At 40.0% G+C, this 21,620-nt stretch overlaps 2 protein-coding genes, 1 long non-coding RNA gene and 1 pseudogene across 5 annotated transcripts in view; 1 reads left to right on the top strand and 3 right to left on the bottom strand.

Annotated features, from left to right (window-relative positions):
• The window catches only part of SGTB (small glutamine rich tetratricopeptide repeat co-chaperone beta), a 76,172-nt gene extending 62,843 nt beyond the window's left edge, over positions 1 to 13,329 (bottom strand). Inside the window, exons 1-2 of the mRNA XM_043979397.1 lie at positions 13,181 to 13,329; positions 11,388 to 11,516 (exon numbers count right to left, since the gene is read on the bottom strand). Of these exons, the coding sequence (XP_043835332.1) occupies positions 11,388 to 11,487 (100 nt within the window). The 5' untranslated portion in view covers positions 11,488 to 11,516; positions 13,181 to 13,329. The remainder of the gene's footprint in view (positions 1 to 11,387; positions 11,517 to 13,180) is intronic.
• On the bottom strand, positions 9,525 to 9,779 carry LOC122737002 (annotated as a pseudogene).
• Positions 13,330 to 13,501: 172 nt separating the features above from the next.
• NLN (neurolysin) overlaps positions 13,502 to 21,620 on the top strand; it is a 138,158-nt gene continuing 130,039 nt past the window's right edge. Inside the window, exon 1 of one of the 3 annotated variants that reach the window (XM_043976921.1) lies at positions 13,502 to 13,776. Coding sequence is in view for 1 of the 3 variants with exons in the window: in XM_043976918.1 (XP_043832853.1) it covers positions 13,736 to 13,776 (41 nt within the window). In the remaining 2 variants the exon portion in view is untranslated. Of the gene's footprint in view, positions 13,984 to 21,620 lie in introns of all 3 variants that reach the window. The other 2 variants (XM_043976918.1, XM_043976919.1) reach the window with 2 other exon arrangements.
• On the bottom strand, positions 15,354 to 17,189 carry LOC122735400. Its single transcript, XR_006354128.1, has 4 exons — positions 17,112 to 17,189; positions 16,953 to 17,001; positions 16,739 to 16,838; positions 15,354 to 15,692 (listed from the first exon to the last, which is right to left on the bottom strand). It is a non-coding gene; the product is annotated as an uncharacterized LOC122735400 (long non-coding RNA).

Genomic DNA, 21,620 nt, shown 5'->3' with positions numbered 1-21,620 from the left:
TTTGATAAGCATATCATTTGTGTTTCATCTATATCATTAAAAATATATTCCCTAGGTATAGACCCCTAGATCACTTGACCATTCTATTTCCCTATTCCCCATGCTTTTACTTGCCATACTTGTGCCTGGAATGCTCTCCCTTTACCTTTCCTCCTCCTGGCATCCCCAGCTTCCTTCAAGTCTCAGCTAAAGGGGGCAGCTAAGTGGCGCAGTGGATAAAGTACTGGCCCTGGATTCAGGAGGACCTGAGTTCAAATCCGGCCTCAGAGACTTGACACTTACTAGCTGTGTGACTCTGGGCAAGTCACTTAACATTCATTTCCCCACCCAAGAAGAAAAAATCTCAGCTAAAATCCTACTTTTTTTTTCTTTGGAGGGGCAATGGGGGTTAAGTGACTTGCCCAGGGTCACACGGCTAGTAACTGTTAAGTGTCTGAGGCCAGATTTGAACTCAGGTACTCCTGACTCCAGGGCCAGTGCTCTATCCACTGCGCCACCTAGCTGCCCCTAAAATCCCACTTTTTACATGAAGCCTTTCCCAGTGCCTTCACTCTGAAACTATCTCCAATTTATCCTGGAATTTTTGGTTTCTTTGCACTTGGTTATTTGTTTGTATGTCATCTTTCTCCTTAAGTTCCTTGACAGCAGGGATTGTCTTTTGCTTTTCTTTGTCTCTCCAGGACTTAGCACAGTGCCTGGCATGTAGCAGTGCTTAGTAAATGTTTAATGACTGAGTTAATTTTGAAACTTCTTTCTCTTTCAACTTCAAATTTATAGAACAATTTAAATTTACAAAGTGATTTCCTCATAATCCTGTGAGATATACACTATTTTATTATCCCCCATTTTACAGGTGGGTGAACTAACATACAAAAACATGAGGTGATTATCCAAGAGCTGCTTAGTTAATAAGCTGCAAAACTGGGATTAAAATTTAGTTCTTCCAGATGGTGGAGTAAAGGAACAACCTAGCTGAACTCTCCCAACATTCCTTTCCAAACAACTTTAAAATAACACCTCACATCAAATTTTGGAGTGGCAGGACCAACAAAAGGTCAGGGTGAAACATTTTTCCAGAATAAGAGGTTGGCAGGAGAGATCAGTGACATTGCTGGGGGCAGGGGGAATATGGTGCACAGACATGTGGTGTCAACACCAGTTTGGAATGTGGAGGTGGCTATGACAGCAGCAGGAGCATCTTTTGGAGTTCTCTGCTCAGAGATGGTAAGGGGATCAGACAACTAATCAGAGAGAGATTACAGGAGACCCTTTGCTGGCACTGTGTGCAGCTGGTGCTGACTGGCAACTCTATTATCTATACTCAGATCTGGATCACAGTTCCAGAGAGAAGAGGAGCACTTGTGGTCAGTCACATGAGAAAGCAGGTGCCCTGGTCACAATTCCAAAGCTGAAAGGAAGTAGCATTTGTGGGTACAAGGGACCCTTCTTGGGTAAAGACAAGAGTGCAGACCAGGAAAGCAGTAACCATACTTCTCCCTGCATCACACCTTCTTAAAAACACTTAAAACTTGTAGATCCCCAGAGCTAGCTCTGAAAAGGAGCAGCACAAAAAATCCTAAAGCTTGGAACAGTGTTTCCCCACTCCTAAGTGAGCACAGCCCAACTTTAACATTAAGTTCAAAGTCGAAAAAAGTTGGAAAATGAGTAAATAGCAAAAAAAGAACTTGACCATAAAAAGATACTATAATGGCAGGAAAGACCAAGACACAAACTCACATGAAGACAACAATGTGAAAATAGTTACAAGCAAAACCTCAAAGGAAAAATGTAAATTGGACACAAGCCCAATACAAATTACTGGAAGAGTTAAAGAAAGGGTGGTAGAAGAAAAGTTGGGAAAAGAAATTAGAATAATGCAAGAAAATTATGAAAAATATAAACTCAGGGTGACCTGAGTTCAAATACAGCCTCAGATATTTGCCACTTACTAACCGTGTGACCCTGGGCAAGTCACTTAACTCTCATTGCCCCACAAAAAAAAGGGATAATCTAAAATAATCTAAAAATTATTGGACTACCCAAAAGCCACAATCAAAAAAGGAGCCTAAACATCACATTTCAAGAAATTATAAGGGAAAAACTGTGCCAGTATCTTAGAACAAGAGGATAAAATGGAAATTGAAAGACTCTACTGTTCACCTCCTGAAAATGATCCCAAAATGATAACTCCCAGGAATATTATAGTCAAATTCCAGAGCTCTCAGGTCAAGGAGAAAATGCTTCAATCAGCCAGAAAGAAACCATTCAAGTATCATGGAACCACAATCAGAATCATACAAGATTTAGCTCCACATTAGAGTGGAGGGCTTGAAATATAGTATTCTAGAAGGCACAGGAGGTAGGACTACAACTAAGAATAACCTACTCAGATAAACTAAGCATAATTCTTTGGGGGGAAATGGATATTTAATGAAATAGAGGGCTTTTTCAAGTATTTGTGATGACAAGACATTAAAAGTTTGACATTAAAACACACGACTCAGAAGAAGCATAAAAAGGTAAATATGAAACAGAAATCTTAAGCAACAATAAAGTTAAACTGTTTACATTTCTATACGGAAAGATGATATATGCAACTCCTAAGAACTTTATCATTATTAGGGCAATTAGAAAGAGTTTACCATAGACAGAAGGAAAATAAAAAACAAAATGAAGGGGTAAGACAGAGGAATGCATTGGGAGAAGAGAGAGGTAGAATGAGGGAAATTAGCTCACAAAAAAGAGGTATGCAAGGAAGTTTTATAGCAAAGAGTGAAATGGTGGTAGGGGGAGTGGCAAGCAATGTTGGAACATCATTCTCACTAGAATTGCTCAAAGTGGGAAGAATACACACACACACACACACACACACACACACACACACACACACACACACACACACACACATACCACACACTCAGTTGTGTATAGAAATGTAACTTACCCAAAAGGGAAATAGGATAGGAAGGGGATAAGAGAAAGGGGGGAATGATAAAAAGGGAAGACAAATTAAGGAAGGCACTGGTCAGAAGTAAAACAGACTTTTGAGGAAGGATGGAATAAAAACAGAAGGATAGGGACAGCTAGGTAGCATAGTGGATAGAGCACCGGCCCTGGATTCAGGAGGACCTGAGTTCAAATCTGGCCTCAGACACTTGACACTTACTAGCTGTGTGACCATGGGCAAGCCTCATTACCCTGCAAAAACAAAACAAAACAATAAAAAAAACCCAATAAAAACAAAAAACAGAAGGATAAGCAGAAAAAAATAGAATGGAGTGAAATACACAGTAATCATAATTATAAATATGAATGGTCTGAGCTCATCCATAAAACGGAAGCAGACAGTAGAATGAATTAGAGACTAGAATCCAACAATATATTATTTACAAGAGACCTACTTGAAACAGAACCACCAGAGTTAAAATAAGGAGCTGAAGCAGAATCTAATATGCTTCAGCTGAAATAAAAAAGGCAGGGGTAACAATCATGGTCTCAGACAAAGCAAAAGCAAAAATAGACCTAATTAAAAGAGATAATCAGGGAAACTAAATTTTGCTAAAAAGGGTACCATAGACAATGAAATAATACCAAAAAAAAAAAAATTTCCAGAAAGTTTCTCTGATAAAGATCTCATTTCTCAACTATATAGGGAACTGAGTCAAATTTATAAAAATAAAAGTCATTCACCAATCGACAAATGGTCAGAGGGTATGAACAGACAATTTTCAGAAGAAATCAAAGCTATCTATAGTCATATTAAAAATGTTCTAAATCATTATTGATTAAAGAAATGCAAATTAAAGCCACTCTGAGGTACTACCTCACACCTATCAGAAATGACAAATGATAGAGGGGATGCAGGAAAATAGGTACACTAATGAACTGTTGGTAGAATTAAAAACCAGTTCAACTATTTTGGAGAACAATTTGGAACTATGTCCAAAGAGCTATAAAATTGTGCATACCCTTTGGTCCAATGATACCACTACTAAGTCTGAACTCCAAATAGATCAAAGGAAAAGGAAAAGACAGATATATACAAAAATATTTATAGCACCTCTTTTTGTGGTGGCAAAGAATTGGAAATTGAGGGGATACCCATCAATTGGGGAATGGCTGAACAAGTTATAACATATGATTTTTATGTAGTATTATTTGTGCTACAAGAAATAATGATGAGAAGGGTTTCAGGAAAACATAGTAAGACCTGTATGAACTGATACAAAGTAAAGTGAGCAGAACCAGGAGATCACTGTACACAGTAACATTTGTGAAAAACAGCTATTCTGATTAATTTAATGGTCCAAGAAATTCCAAAAGACTCATAATGAAAAATGCTATTCACCTCCAGAGAGAGAACTGATGAATTCTGAGTGCAAATTGAAGTATAATTTTCTTACTTTTCTTATTTTTTTTGCTCTGGGGGGGGGCGGGGGACCTAATATGTTTCTAATATGGAAATACGATTTGTGTGATTTCATATGCATAATTGATATTATATTGCTTGCATTCTCAGTGGGTGGGTGGGGAGAAGTAGGGAGAGAATTTAAGAATGGCAAAAATAAACAATAAATATTTTTTAAAACTTTGTTTTGGGGGGCAGCTAGATGGCACAGTGGTTAAAGCACCGGCCCTGGATTCAGGAGTACCTGAGTTCAAATCTGGCCTCAGACACTTGACACTTACTAGCTGTGTGACCATGGGCAAGTCACTTAACCCCCATTGCCTAAAAAACAAAACAAACCAAAAAACCACAAAACTTTGTTTTGGGGGGATAGCTAGGTAGCATAGTGGATAGAGCACCGGCCCTGGATTCAGGAGGACATGAGTTCAATCTCAGACACTTGACACTTACTAGCTGTGTGACCCTGGGGAACTCACTTAACCCTCATTGCTCTGCAAAAAACAAAAACAAAAACAAAAAACTTTATTTTTAAAAATTTATATCTTCTGATGCTAAGGTCAGGGTTCTTTCTACTATACTATGCTATTTCTCTGTTATTGAGTATAGAGACCCCTTCAATAATTCCTTCAAATCTTTGTAAAATCCATCCCTTTTGGGGGGGGGGGTGCAGGGCAATGAGTTTTAAGTGACTTGCCCAGGGTCACACTCCTAGTAAGTGTCAAGTATCTGAGGCCAGATTTGAACTCAGGTCCTCCTGAATCGAGGGCCGGTGCTTTATCCACTGCACCACATAGCTGCCCCCAAATCCATCCCTTTAAAAAAACAAACAAACAAACAAACAAAAAAAACCTGCTACCACCCTACACCAGACTCCTGAATCTCCATAAAGTAATAGCATTTGGTTTACCTTCAAAACTCTGCTTTCACAGGAATTTTCAAGACCTGCTTTGTGGAGTAAATTTAACACTGCTCTGAGTTGTTGTCTGTAACACCAGAGGCCAGATCTGTAATATGCTATATGCATATGAACACACCTAAAAGTAGGGTGTTATTTTGTTTTTGTTTTTAAAAATAGGGCCCCAGTTCTCCTTAAATAAGCAATCTCTATGTTTCTAGATTAGTACACATTCAGAGATGCTAGAAGAGTTTCCTATTGAATCTAACAGATATAGAGGAAATTATTTTTAGAGGGGAAAGGGTATCAAATGTCTGAGAAATAAAAATATTAAATATATTAAAAGTGAATTATTTCAATGGGAAAGCAATCTATAATGATAATAATTTAAAAACTAGCTTTTAATATTATGTACACTGTTTAGTGGGTCAAGTTGCAAATCCTTGTAACTCAGGCATTATATACTACTAATGAGAACACTGGACTAGAGGTCAGAAAAACCTGGGTTCGATTTCCATCTCTACGCCTTATTCATTATGTAACTAGGGACAAAGAAATTAAGCTTCTGTTTCTTCATCTTTACAATGGGGATAATATTTGCCTATCCATGCCACACAGGTATTGTTAAGAAAGTGCTCTGGAAAACCTTATGTGCTCAGGGGCAGCTAGGTGGTGCAGTGGATAAAGCACTGGCCCTGGATTCAGGAGTACCTGAGTTCAAATCCAGTCTCAGACACTTAACACTTACTAGCTGTGTGACCCTGGGCAAGTCACTTAGCCCTCCTTGCCCCACAAAAAACGAAAACAAAAACAAAAAAACCTTACATGCTCTATATACATGAGCCATTATTCTATGGCAAATAATGCAATATGTGATTTTTTGTCAATTTATTTGTGCCTCATGTTCTTCATCTTTAAAATGGGGAAATATTCAACGTCTTCCTGGAAAAATTATTGAATAAATCACAACATAACCTTTTCTTACCCTTTGACCAGTTGAATTTCTATCCAAACTTTAGAATTCAATTCAAATGCCACTTATTCCATGAAGTCTTCCCAGTTGGCAATAACTGTTTTCCCCACTGTGACATCACATAATACTTTGTTCCCATCCTTCTTATGTACTTATCTTTTATTATAGTTATTTGTGTGCATGTCTTATCCCTACTACTAGATTAGCTTCATGGAAACAGGAGACTTATCTTGATCGATTTGTACAAATTCACCCAGCGTCAAGCATGGTGCTTTTTTCCTGTATTGGATGCTTAACATCTATTGAATTATATTGCAAAATACTAATGAAACACATTGCCTTGAATGTTACTGAATCCAAAAGTAACAAAAAACTATATCTGTTTGGTACTTGGAAAGAGAAAACAGACCTACTTGTAGCCCAAAAGAGAGGTGACTACTTCTTACTCGATGATAATAATACCACTTTATAAGAAAAGATGAAAGGGATAGTTTCTGAGAAAACTTGCATGAACTGACACAGAGTGAAATGGACAGAACCAGGAGGATAACGGATACCATGTCAATATGGTAAAGACAAACACCTTTGAAAGATGGGAACTCTAAAAAAAAAGAAAGAAAGAAAGATGGGAGCTCTGATAGACACAATAACCAACCACAATTCCAGAAGACTCACAATGTAACATGCTACTTAAATCTCCTGATAGACTTAACAGACTCAGAGTAGAGATTGAGACATTTTTTAGACATGGCCAATGTCAAAATTTGTTTTGTTTTATGATACATGTTTGTAGCAAGGTTTTTCTCTTCCTTGCTTTCTCAATGGGGCTTGGGAGAGAGGGAGGGGAGAGAGAGAAAGTGATCTTTATGAAAATAAAATAAATATCCATTAAAAAAAAATGAATGTTTCCAAAGAGAGAAAGGGTAGTCTAGTGGATGGAAGGCCAGCCTTTAAAACGGGAAGACCCAGGTTCAAGGCCTGCCTCTGAAATCCTGGGCAACCCATTCTACCTCTTAGTGTCCCACGCAACTCTCTAAGACCAAGTCAGAGATGAGTTGCCACTATGTGTCAGTGGGAAGGAATTTCCACACAAGGAGTGCCCTACACAGATACAATCCCAGGTCTGAACCTAAAATCCACATTGTTTATATAGAAGCATCTACTTTTCAAAACACATTCATACACATTATCTGAATTGATTATTGCAACTACTCTATGAGACAGGTAGAGCAGATATTATTTCCCCTTTACATATAGAGAAACATACACAAAAAGGTTAAATGACAGACTCAAGGTCACGTGAATTAAGGATAAGATTTGGCCTATTCCACGGTTTAAACTTCCACTTTTATTTTCATGTTCAACTAAATTAAACTCAAAGAGCTGAAAAAAAAAAGTGGGGGGCAGTCACACAAATAGTCTGGCAACATTTCTGAATGCCATGTAAGGAAGCCTAAGGCAACATATTTTGGCTGCATATGACACTAAAAATAGGATTGAAAATCTTGGTGAAACGAAGGGCTTGATTATATTTTTGGCAGTTTATATTCTCTTTCTGTTAGAAAACAAATCCCTCTGTTAGAATGATTTCACTTATCTACTCGTGACATGGTAACCTAAACTCATATGCTCTCCTCTATCACCTTCACCTTCTACTGCAGAGACCGTTAAGAATCAACAGCCATTTCATTCCAGAACAGGACTGATGGCAATGTTCTCCAATCCTCTGACCATATGTTAACTGCTCTTCATGACAGCCCTGAAAAGGAATTCCCCTATCACCAGAGGCAAGTAAATTTTAAACAAAGGCCTAGTTTTCATTCCTTCCTCCTAAAAGCCTATCCACAAGGGAGGCTCTCTCAGAAGCCAGTGTGAGAGCTGTCCCTTTGGAGGAAACATATCTTCGGAAAGGAAATGATAACTGGACCACCATTCATTACATTTTACCCAATGCACTGCCTCACTGCAGTAATTAAATCTTTCAAGCCACAAGGAAGGTAGGCTCAGTGAACCACCACAAACCCATCTGCTGAATTCTACTGCTGCTATGACTATTTTTAACTTGCATTTTATTATGAAGGAACATAAACTCAAGAAAGCATGTGACAGTGACATTCTCTGTGACTGCAGATCACCTAAACACTAAAAAGGCTTATACAGGACAAAAAAAACCTTTGATATTTTGGTGAGGAAACCTCTCTCTTCAAGATAAGCAGCTCCCAAATATATATCACAAGCTCAGACCTTCCACAAGTGGTGCAACGATTAGGCTTTTCAATGGTATTATTTTCTTTATCCACCTACTTTTCCAAGAAATCTTTTTGTCAATATAATCAGTTGTAAACAGGATGCTATTTCTTATTAATTAAAAAAAAAAGCCTTAGAGAAACTGTTAGAGTGGCCAGGATGTCTTCTTTCATCAGAGTACCTCTTTCTGAAAGATCAACAAAATATTTTGATTTTGCTTTAAACATAAGGAATAGCTCTCTCCAAAGTTACCAGTGATCTATTAACTGCCAAATCAGATGTCTTTTTCTTTGATCTTTATTCTTCTTGATCTCTCTGAAGCAAATGGTACCACACTGACCATCTCTTTTCTGTGGGTTTTTCTCCTGACAGCTCCTTCTCAGTCTCTTTTGCCAGATCAGTAATCATATCCTCTCTCCTAGCAGTGCCACAGCAAGCAAGGTCATGCCCTGGACCCTCTTCTCTTCTCTTTATATTTGTTATTGTTGTTGTTCAGTCATTTCAGTCACATCTGATGCTTCATTACCTCATTTGGGGTTTTCTTGGCAAAAATAATGGAGTGATTTCCCATTTCTTTCTCCAACTCATTCATTGTACAGATGAGGAACTGAGGCAAACGGGGTTAAGCAACTTGCCCAGGGTCACACAGCTAGTAAGTGTTTGAGGCTGGATTTGAACTCATGAACATGAGCCTTCCTAACTTCAGGCCCAGTGCTCGATCCACTGTACCACCTAGCTACCCTTCTTTTTCTATACTCTTGGTGATTTCATCAACTCCCATAAGTTTATTTATCATACTTGTACAGATGGCCAGATCTGTAGATCTAGTCTCTACTAAGATGAATTCCACATCATGAACCACCCAATGGACATTTTAAGTGGAATGTTCCACAGGCATCTCAAATTCTACTCAGTCAAAAAAGAATTCATTGACCGCTCTTTTTTTTTTTTACCAAATTTGTTTTATTCATTACACTTCCTCATTCATCTTGATTCAGTCATTAGTGCTGCTTCCTTCTGATGGAGTATCCTTCTGTAAGTCTTGCCTTTCCTCCTGTAGGCTAACAAAGTACAGTGGAGCATGCGACACAGAGAACCACCATTTGTGCATGGCTAATGACAGTGGTGATTTTATAGCAGCCTGGGCACTTTACATCCATGAAATATGAGTTCGGACTCTGTATCAGACTCTTCTTCTTGTGTTTCTGCTTCTCCTCCTCGGGAAAGGGGTGCAGAAGATCTTTCTCGAGAGGCATGTTGGCATGGGGACATCTTCACTGCCAGAAAAGCTGACCACTTTCTTTCTTTCTTTCTTTTTTTTTTTTTTGGTGAGGCAATTGGGGTTAAGTGAGTTGCCTAGGGTCACACAGCTAGTAATTGTTAAGTGTCTGAGGCCGGATTTGAACTCAGGTCCTCCTGAATCCAGGGCCGGTGCTCTATCCACTGTGCCACCTAGCTGTCCCCTGACCACTCTTTTAATCACTTCTCTTTTTAGCTTTATTTTGTTCAGGGCTCTACTATCCTTCTAGTTACACATGTCTGCAAACATAGAATCATCCTCCACATCTCACTTTCCCTCGGCCCATACATCCAATTAGTTACCAAATCTTTTGGATTTTATATCTACATCTTTTGTATACATCCCTTTCTCTCTACTCATATGGCTACCACCAGAGTTCAGGCTTTTATCAACTCTTGCCTGGATTGCAATAGCCTCCTGGTTGGTCTTGTTGCCTCAAAAGTTCTCCCACCTCCAAACCATCTAACAAATAGTTGCCACAGTGATATTCCTAAAGCCCAGGTCTCTTCATGTCACTCCCCTGCTCAGTGTATTCCAGAGGGTCCCTATTATTTCAAGGATTAAATAAATTCCTCTCTTTGGCATTTAAAGCCTTTCATGACCTGGCTCCAGTCCACATTTCCAGTCTTATTATACATTACTCCATTTATACACTATCCAGTTCAGAGCAACAGGCTTCCTGCTATAACTCATATGACACCTTTGCATAGGTGGCATCCACCCACACCCCCATGCTTGGAATATAGTCTCTCCTCATCTTTAACTCATACAATCCCTAGTTTGCTTTAAAGCTCATGTCATGAGAATTTTTCTGTCCTTCCTAGCTGCTAGTGACTTTCCATTTTTTAAATATATTTACATGTATATATGTTGTGTCTCTAAACAAAACATAAGTCCCTTGAGGGCAGGAAAAAATTAATCTTTGTCTTCACTTCCCTAGCAGCTAGAACAGTGCCTACAGCCATAGTAGATGCTTAAAAATATATTTGTGGGTTGTTTAAAACCATACTTCAATGATCTGTGGTTTCATTAGTATCTCTTAATTGATGTACAGAACAAACTCCTTTGACTTAGTTGATGTCTTTCAAAAGTTGCCTGACATCCCTCCAAAAATTTTTTTACCCTTAAGCCAACTTGGGGTCTCTCTACCTGAAGTCTTTCCAGTCTGGTAAGATTTTACAGAGCTTGCATTCCTCTGGACTGGGCTCTGAGAACCCAGGGTCACCTCCATGCCACATTGAGGCAATAACGACTCTAGAGGAGGTTTATGATCATAGTAATAACTTACATTTATATAAAGTTTTACAGTTTGCAAAATGCTTTATCTATGTTTTTTGTTATTTGATCTTCACAACAACCCTATGAGGTAGGCACTGTTATTATCCCCATTTTCAGATGGGGAAACTGATGATTTAAGCAGGGTCATATAGCTTCTTAGCATCTGAGAATGGATTTGAACTCAGTTCTTCTTGACTCCAGGTGCAGTACTCTATACACTGGGTCACCTAGCTGCTTCATAAAAGCTAACATAAAAAGCAGATACCTAGTTGGCCATTAACATTACCTTCCAAGCTTTCTTGTTCATCTGAAGTGTAAGTATCTATCTGGCTTTGTTCCCGCAAGAAATGGATAACTGCATAGACCAGATGCTTGATGGATGACATTTTGCAAGCTTAGAGAATGGTCCCCCTACCTAAGAGAAAGAGAAATATTAAGTTTACTAGGATAGTTTACTAAGAATGAAATATGAAACTTACAAATTAAATTATTTTGGGCCAGACCTATGATTTAATTAAATTAGAGAACTTCTGGTGAGGAAATTCTCTCTACCAATGCTGAAAGGCAACTACTCTGAAACTTGATGTCATGGAGGATTTCCATGAGTATTGGCAGTTTAAGTGATTTGCCCAGGGTCAAACAATTGGTACATGTCAGAGGCTCTACAAATTAAATTTAAAAATCACACCTTAAAAATCAACATGGATTCTTTTTTTTTTAGTCAAGTGAACTCAAAGGCTTATTATGGATAATTTATGACACATTTATGACAGTAAAATTGTATTAGATTAGGCAACAGAGTTTTATCTATCTAGAAATTTTCTCTAAGAGCACATGCTGAATTTAAGCTGAGACTGACAGATTCAATAAAGACCTGTATATATAATTTTTCAACATGTTCTTTATCAATCACTGCCTCAATCACTTTGTCCTTACTGAGAATTAAAACACAGTAACCTCAACTCTAACTTCTAATAAATAATATTCTACTTTCAAAACAGGTCATTTCTCTATATTCACGAGTTACAACTTTAAGGTGATTCAACTTTCTTAACCAGTCTCAAAGAGTAAACTGAATAAAAATCACACAATACTTAAATGCATCATCATGGGGGTGGAGGAGGAATCTTTTATGTTCTAATAGTTATTGTCTAAGGAACTTGTAGGGAACAGTAATGAAAATGAAAATAATGTATGCATGAATATATGTGCTATATATAATAGTAAAAATAAAACTACATCTTTTCAATTTTACACCTGTAATTAATTATACAAATTTATCAGTGCATGCTGTAAACATTTCTTAATATAGTATACCATATGTATAACTTTGTCCAGTAGGGCTTAAAATTCCCAACATTCATTCATAGACCCTTCATTTTTGCAAAACACTGAAAAACATTTAAACGATGGCTCAAGGCCAGTCTATATATTTATGGCTTCTAATTTCTCTAAACACTCCTTCATTTAGCTCTCTGGTCTCCCTAATTCAAAGCCAGGGTGTGGTACCTGCTGTTGGTTTCCTCTGCTTTCTCCCCCCCCCCTCTTCATTTATTTATTTGATGTTCTCAGAAAATAAAGTGGGTCGGGGGTGGGGGGAGGATGAACCCAGTGTTCAGGCCCTAGGGCTGCAGGTGCTGATAGCGCCATCCACATTCCCAGCACCCTTTCTCCCTAGCACCTCTCATCCTCCCCCTCTTCTTTTTTGGGGGGTTGGGGGGAAAAGGAACAAGAGGAAAAGGGAGGAGGAGATTGGGAAAGAAAAGGGAGGAGGAGGGGATGAAGGTAGAGAAGGGAGGGGGAGATAGAAGAGAAAGAGGAAGGATGCTTCGTTTTATACTCTCACCTTTCTGCACTGCACCGCCCCCCCCCCAAACAACAACAACAACGACACTTTCTTTCTCTTCCTGCACCCCACGGCATCTCCCCCTGCTCCCTGACCTGGAGGGGATGGGGTGGGGGGCTGAGTTTGCAGCAGATCTCACTCATGCAAGACCTCGGAGGCTTGCTCCAGAGTGGGGAGGTGGTGGGTGGTGGTGGTCCTGGGAGGGGAACGTCCTCTAGTAGAAGCCTTCTTACCCTGCGAGAAGGATGAGCCACAAGGATGCAGCTTCAGGACCGCGGACTGCAAGAAGACCTGCGGGCAGCGACGACAGGAGCGCGTCTCCCGCTGCTCCACCCGGCCCGACGCCGTTCCCCGCCCCCCAGTCAGCCCCGCCTGCACAAACTTCGCGGCTCGCTCGCCTACCCCCACGCCCTCCCCGGCGCCCGCCCCCTCCCTCCTGCTGCTGCTGCTGCCGCCGCCGCCGCCGCTTCTGCTGCCGCCGCGGCCCGCACTCCCGAGCCCCTCCTCCAGGCGCGGGCACGGGGCGCGGGCGCGCTCGGGGCCGCGGGCGGAAGTGGGCGCCGGCGTGGGGCTGTCACACGCGGGTGGAGTCGCGGTAACCGCTACGGGTTCCAGCTGCACGGCGTTGCAGAGTGTGTGTCCACCCACGTCCCCCTGTCCCTGAGCAGCGGTAGCAGCGGTAGCGGCAGCAGCAGTAGCAGCAGCAGCAGCAGCAGCTGGAGGAAGCGGCCGAAACTACCGAGATCCCCGGGGCCACCCAGGCCACCACCGCCTCCTCCGCCCTCCTCATGCTCGCCCGGTGCTTTTCAGCGTGGCAAGGCCTCCACAGGTACCCACCCACTCACGAACACATCACCTTGACTGTCATCGCCCCCCCAGGAGCACGTTAGGAACGAACCCACACTCGGTGGACAGTGACTCTGCCCTGCCGTGATAGGCGACACCCCTTCAATAAGAGATGACACCCTGAAGCCCCACCAGAAATCCCCCTCGACCACTCCCACCCCAGAGGAGGATTTCGGGTTGGTGGGACCCGGTAAGGGTTTTTTCCTTTCTCCTTCCATCCCTAGGGAGAGTATGCATGTCCCCTTTGTTTGACTTCCCTCCTCGATGCCTCAGTTTCCTCATCTACCGAACGGTATCGTGTGATCTTAGATTTAGAGCTGTAAGTGATTTTAAGAATCAGTCATCTGGTCCGGTTCATTCATTTTTTAGGTGAGGAAAGTGAGGTCTAGAGACATTCAGATCATAGGATATGTGTTTAGAGCTGGAAGGGAACTCAAGGCCAATCCATTCCTATATACCCTTATTTTACAGATGAGGAAACTGAGACTCGGGTTTTCCTGACTTACCCAAGATCCCTCAGATAGTAAGTGGCAGAGACAGCATTCAAATCCAGGTCCTCTGACAGCAGTTCAAATCCTCTTTCCACTGCATCTGAGAGTTGGACTAAATGACCTCTAAGATTCCTTATAGCCCCAGTAATCTTGTCTTTGCTGCAGTGAAAAGCACTATACAGCCAAGCTGACTAGATGTTTGCCAAGGTGGGCCATATTCAGCCCTGGGTTGCCTTCTTGCACTCCTGTTATTAAAAACTAATGGAACCCTTCATTGAAAAATAACATATGGAGCAGCTAGATGGCACAGTGGATAGAGCACAGGCCCTGGATTCAGGAGTACCTGAGTTCAAATCCGGCCTCAGACACTTAACACTTACTAGCTGTGTGACCCTAGGCAAGTCACTTAACCCCAATTGCCTCACCAAAAAAAAAAAATAATAAAGAAAAATAACATACCAATTTGCATGTCTTGCTGCTCATTAGGCATCAGTCCCTTAAAGCTCCCCAAGTTCTGGTACCTTTACTTCCATTACTTTCAAATTTCTATTCTTTTTTTCTCCCCATGAAATAGTTAGAGACTTGGTTGGCACAACCTGGAAATTGATTTCTGGGAGCCAGTTTAATTTTGGCCAGTTTTAGGATTGCAGCTTTGGGATTGCCCAATAAAGAGGTCAAATTAGCTTTTTCCTTGCCCACGGATATTCCTCTGTCTTTCCTTTTCTACCTGCCTTCCAAATTATATCCTACCTTTCTCAAACAATCTTGAGTTAAAAGTTCTTCCCTATTAGCTGGTTGGGAAGTTTAAACAAGCAAAGACCCTCTATTTACAAGTCTTATCTTAATACTAAGTAAGCCTATAGGTGAACAACCAAAAAGATCATACATAGGAGCATAGATAAAGAGGTGGGAGGGATCTTAGAAGTTATCTAGTCTGTCCATTTGCCTCAGTTTCCTCAGCTGTAAAATGGAGATCTACCTCCCAGGGCTGTTGTGAGAAACAAATGAGATATTTGTGAAGCTCTTAAAACACTGCCTGGTACATAGTAGGTACTTAATAAATGATTGTTTGCTTTATTCAAATACTTCCTTCTTGGTCCAACCCCCTGGGGGGTGGGGGGGTACAAATAGTACAAAGCAAAAGTAGAATTGGAACTTAAGTTTTGAGACTCCAAGTTCAGCCATTCTTTCCAGGACACCATCCCAATAGGCCTGTATAGCTTCCCACTTGTTTAGAGTTGCACTTTTTTACAATGAAGAGTTTATTTTCCTGTTGTTGAGACAGCACGGTGTGGTTCAAAAGACCCTGGGTTTGGCATCAGGAAGACCTGGGTTCAAATGCTGCTTTTAACATGCTTGAGCTGGCCAACCACCAATAAATCCTTTCACCTCTGTTCAGTTTCCTGATCTGTTAATAAAAGAAAAAAAAAGGTCTAATAATGCTTATAGCACAATCTCACAGGGTTATCTTTGAACATCAAATGAAGTGATGTTCATAAAGTGCTTTGCAAACCTTAAAGGGCTACTTAAACAGTAGTAATTATATTGTTTGTCTCTTTAAGTACTACTGTTCAGCTTATAGAATGACAAGAAATTAGGAGAATCCAGCTGCTTTTTACTAGAGAATGATGGTAACATGAATAGGCTGAAACATATAATTTGTCATTGTTCAGTTGTTTTTTCAGCTGTGTCCAACTCTTTGTGACCCCATTTGGAGTTTTCATGGTGCAGATAATAGAGTGGTTTGCCATTTCCTTCTCCAGCTCATTTTACACATAAGGAACTGAAGCAAACAGTTAAGTGACTTGCCCAGGGTCACACAGCTAGTAAGTATCCAAGGCCAGCTTTGAACTCAGGAAGACATCTTTTTTAAGTAGTATTTTACTTTTTCCTATTACATGTAAAGACAACTTTTAACTTTCATTAAAACATATTTTTGAGTTCCAAATTTTCTCTCTCCCTCTTATATATAAATATATGCAATCATGTAAAACATTTCCATATTAGTCATGTTGTGAAAGAAGAAACAGAACAAAAGGGAAAAAATACCCCCCAAAGTGAAAATAGTATATTTTAATCTGTATTCAGACTCCATTAGTTCTTTCTCTTGATTTTGATAACATTTTCTATCATGAGCCCTTTGGAATTTCCTTGGATCATTGTTTTGCTGAAAAGAACTAAGCCAAAACAAACCAAAATAAAAAAGAGCTAAGCCATTCATATTTGATCATTGCACAATGTTGCTGTTACTGTGTACAATGTTCTGGTTCTGATCACTTCACTTTGAGTCAGTTCATGTAAGTCTTAGGAAAATGAATCTTCCTGACATCAGGTCCAGCACTCTATCCACTGTGCCACTTAGCCACCCTGAAACATATAAACAGTGAGGAAATTTGTATAAGAAAAGAAACTATCAAGGAAATGTAGGTTTGGAAAAGAAGATGGGCTACTTACAGGGCATGGACCAGGTGTGATGGACAGCCTGAATACCTTTCTGCTATTCTCATGATGTCAGGAAAAGCCACGGAAGATGTTAGGCATATTAAGTGGACCCCTGTGTGGTGAATTCATGAAAGGACACAGACAAAAATTCCATAGGATAAACAGGCATTGATAAATGGCCATCTGTATCATTGGGAAAATGTCCTAATGAGTGAGCTCCTATTACCTTTTGACTTTTAGTCTCCTCATGCTACTCTTTGCAGGCTGCCACCTACCTATTGTACAAAAATTAATTATTAATAACTATATCTAATCTGAAAAAGTATATAATTGGACTAATGAAAAATTATGATTATATGAAAAATGATAAGTTTAGGAAAATTACCTTGTCAGCCCCTCGTCTCCTTGTACGAACTGCTCCGTCCTTGTCCGCCCCCCCCCCTTCAATCTTGTCTCTCTATCTAGTCCGTCCTCCCCCCTGTCTCACTCCCAGGTCTATATATACCTTTTCTTCTCTCCGCTCAAATCTTGGGGCTTCCTTCGCCCCCACAGACCAAGCTAATTGGCTAGCTAGGGTTGCGGCTGGTGGGGGGGGGGGGGCGGTGTTTGAGCAGCTCTTGCCTCAGCACAGGCTATCTGGGATCTTTCGGATAGCTCCGCTCAGGTCCGAGGGAGCTGGGGGCTTTTTCCCCCCAGCTGTCTGACCTGGTGTCTTGTACAGCCCACGGGGCTTTTTGACTCAGCTGAAGCTGAGGGGGAGGGGAAGAGACCCTGAAGGCCTAAGGCTTTCTAATCTCAGCCTAAAGGTAGGGTCCCCAAATCAAAATAAATTTCCACACTAGGTTGTAAGCCATCAGACGAGCTGAAAAATAGAAATCTTAGTATCATCAACCTACATAGAACTGGAAAGGACCAAAAAGGCCCCTCATTTTTATACTTGAGGAAACAGACCTAGAGAGGTTAAGTCACCTGCTGAAAGTCACTTGTCAAAAGATAGCAAGCATCAGAAGCAAGATTTGAACCTAGGTTCTTCATATATTTCAAGTGACAGATTTAGGGTCCAGATTCATCATTTATATAGGACAACACTTGGAAGCTGTTTTTAAGGGGACTAGCTATACAAACTATGCCAGGAAGGAAAAATTCTTAGGAGGATAATGGAAAATTATGGAATGTACACTGTATATGAGTTCTACTAATATGAATCTCTATAGGAAAACATGGGAGAAATATTTTTTAGGTTATATTTTCTTCTTATTGCATATATAGATGCTATAAAAACAAATAATTCCTATATGTACTTTTAAAAGCCCTATAATTGTTAGCTTTTAACAATAGCTGAAGACATTGATTAGCCCTAAGTGCATCATATAACAAATAAAATAGATATTTATTGTCTACAGAGCACTGTCCTAGGTGCTGAGGTGACAAAGTTTAGATTAAATACTACTCCTTACCCTTAAGGAGATTCAGGTCCATTAGAGGGGAAATCATGCCAACATGGGTATAATATACAATACTGCATGAAAAGTGCATAAAGAGTTATAAAACAAAGTAAGCTCTTAGGGGTGAGGGGATTGAGGGGATTATTGGAGCAGCAAATGGTGGTGGGAATTGGGTGAACCACATTGACTCCATCTTGTAACTCAATTCTGGAGCTACCTTAGCTCCTTTTCCATTAAATTATGGGTCTAGTCCAACTTCTGTCTTGTGAGAAAACTTTATTTGATTGTGGGAATTGGGAGAAAACCTCATTACAATAAACCTAGCCCTGCATAATTGGGAAACTGGACTACTTCTACCTGCTGCTTAGAGACCCTTAACTTAGGGCTTCGTCTGTGCAGACCAGAAACCCAGTCAGATCTAAAGATTGATGGAAGGAGTTTTCTCACAATTGTACATTTACCTGATATTGTTTCCTGGTTAACTTTTCCTTTTAGTTAATTGGTCTTATTTGGTTGTTTGTAATGTATAAAAGTCTTTCTCCCCCTGTATTAGGGGTCCAGTCCTAACCTGAGGAAGGGGCCTGGTCCTATTGATATGCTTGGGAGCTTGAACCTTTGTTTCTTCTGTCATTTTGTTTTTCACCCACCACTAAGGGAAAGTCTAATTGAGTTAACTGTGGGAGGGTTCAGGGGAAAATTCAGTGAAGAGGTGGCATCTAAGTCATACCTTAAAGGATGAATAAGAATCACTAGACAAAACATCAGTAGGCAGAGGGAGAAAAAAACCTCTAGGTATAAGAACAGCTTGAAAAAAAGTATAGAAGCATGTGTCCAGGGGAAAAGATTTATCCACTTTGGCTGGAGTACTGAATGAGTAAACAATGAAGAATATAAGCTTGGGAAGCTAGAGTGATACCAGATTGTGGGATGCCAGACAATTCAGTTCAATAAGCATTTATTAAGAGCCTATTTATGTGATAGCCTTTGTGCATTAGGCTTTGAGGATACAAAAGCAAGAACAATCCCTGCCCTTAAAGAGCTTATATTTTATTGGATATAAACAACTTGTACACAGTTGAGTAAATACAAAATAAATTCAAAGTAATTTTAGTGCCATGTATTAAGGGAATCAGGAAAGTCCTCTTGTAGGAGTTAGTACTTAAACTGAACTCAAAGGGAATTATGGATTCTAAGAAGTAGAATTGAGGAGGGAGAGCATTCTAGGCATGAAGAATATGATGAAAGAAGGAAGGAGGAAATAGAATGTCATGTAGTCAAGTTCGGTTTATTAGTTTGTCAACAGCAGAAGTGGAGGGGAGGGTTCAGATTTAAGAGAGGTTGCAGAGGTAAAATCTTTGGGAGGGGGCAGCTAGGTGGTGCAGTAGATAAAGCACTGGCCCTGGTTTCAGGAAGACCTGAATTCAAATCCAACCTTAGACACTTGACACTAGGTGTGTGACCCTGGGCAAGTCACTTAACCCTCATTGTCCTAAAAAAAAAATCTTTGGGAGCCTGACTGCATGTGAAAAATGAGAAAGAGGGAAAAGTAACAATTACTTTAAGGTTACAGGTTTTAAGAGATGAATAGTGAGGTCAGAAGGTAGAGCAAGTTTATTGGGAAAAATAATGAGTTTGATTTTGAATGTGAAACATTTAGGTTGAAGATGACTTGTAAGCAGCTAGAAATGCCGATTTGAAGTTCAGAGGAGAATGCAGGACTGGAGATATTAGATTTGGGAATGATCAGCACAAAGATGATGGTTAAAGCCTTAAGAGAGAATGAAACTGCCAAGTCAGAAAGTATAAAAATAGAAGACCTATGACAGACCTGTGAGGAACACCCAAATTAAAGGGTCAGGATGAGAATGAGAAACCAGAAACAAAATAGAAAGAATTATTGGAGAGGTGGGTGAACCAGAGGCTCATGGTGCCTCCAAAGCTAGCAGAGAAGGGAATGGGTTCTAAATGTTTTTTTATGTCATGGATTCCTTCTCAGAATAACGTCTTAGAAAAAAAAATGGAATGAAATGATAAATTTCACTTAACAGCCAAAATAAATGTGTAGTTGTTTTTGGTTTGATTTTAGTTTGGTTGCTATAGAACTCCTGAAATCTATCCATGGACCTTTTGCAATCTCTAGACCCCAGTGTAAGAACCTATGCTCTACTAAGGGAGTGGCGATTAATTGTATGAGAAATCTCAGAAAGTTCAACAAGGATGAGGACTAAAAAAAGGCCACCATACTTGACAATTAGGTCACCAGTAACTGTAGAAACAACAGTTTAAGTAGACTGGTAAAAGCAGAAGTCATTTTGCGGAGTTGGAGAGTGAATAGTGAGTAGGCAGACTATTGATAATTTTTTCTTTATTTTTTTTATTCAGTTTTATCTTATTTTCAGTTCCAAATTCTCTCTCTCCCCCTCCCTCTTCTCTACCCATTCAGAAAGCAAGTAAAATAAAATTATAAATAATATAATATAAATATAAATACATAAAGAAAAAAGGTGGGAAAAGTAGTCATGCAAAGCAAATTTTAGCATTATCCATGTTAGAAAAGTTTATCTAAGAGTTTAGTTGTTTGTCCTTCATTCTCAAAAAGGACCAATGACACCAGCAGGATGATGTCTTGACTTGCAAGGGATTGGAATTAAGTGAGGCAGAGCTGTGCAAAGTATCAGCCTCATTCTCTTTCTTCTCCAGAGTCATCAGAATCCAATGGCGAGACATCAATCAGGATGACAGATGGTGATAGTGGGAGACCTTGGCCTTTCCCAGGCCTTTCCCAGGTCTCAGTTTTTCTGAGGCAACATCCATTCAGTAGTTAAAGGCTAGGTAAGAATTGAAAATTCAGGATGTAGTGTTACAAAGCATATTAAAAAGCTAGCCTCAGATTTGGAAAGTAAAAAGTTTAGCTTTTAAAAAAGAGAGAGGAAGGGGGCAGCTAGGTGGCGCAGTGGATAGAGCACTGGCCCTGGATTCAGGAGTACCTGAGTTTAAATCCGGCTTCAGACACTTGACACTTACTAGCTGTGTGACCCTGGGCAAGTCACTTAACCTCCATTGCCCTGCAAAAAAAAAAAAAAAGAAAAAAGAGAGAGGAGAGAGATGGAACCAGTACTAGGAAATGAGGCTGAAAAATCAAGAGGAGACTCTTTTTTTTAGAGTTCAGAGATCTTAATGTTTTTGTGGACAAATAGAAAGGAAGTAGTAGTAAGGGAGAAAATGAAGAAAGGTACAGGAAAGAAGATGGGCCTCTAGTTATTGACATCAATCAAAGTATTTGACTCACGGAGGAGGCCAAGCCAAAAACGGACTCCCTACAGATTAGGGATTTTCAACCTAAGGCCCATGAACTTGTTTTTGGAATGTTGATAAAGATTTCAATATAATTGGTCTTTTTTGCAATCCTATATATCTTATTTTATTCATTTAAAAACATCATTCTGAGG

The sequence above is a fragment of the Dromiciops gliroides genome, chromosome 1 (genome assembly GCF_019393635.1).
Source record: "Dromiciops gliroides isolate mDroGli1 chromosome 1, mDroGli1.pri, whole genome shotgun sequence".
NCBI classification, from domain to species: Eukaryota; Metazoa; Chordata; class Mammalia; order Microbiotheria; family Microbiotheriidae; genus Dromiciops; species Dromiciops gliroides.
This window is presented reverse-complemented; position numbering and strand designations above follow the sequence as displayed.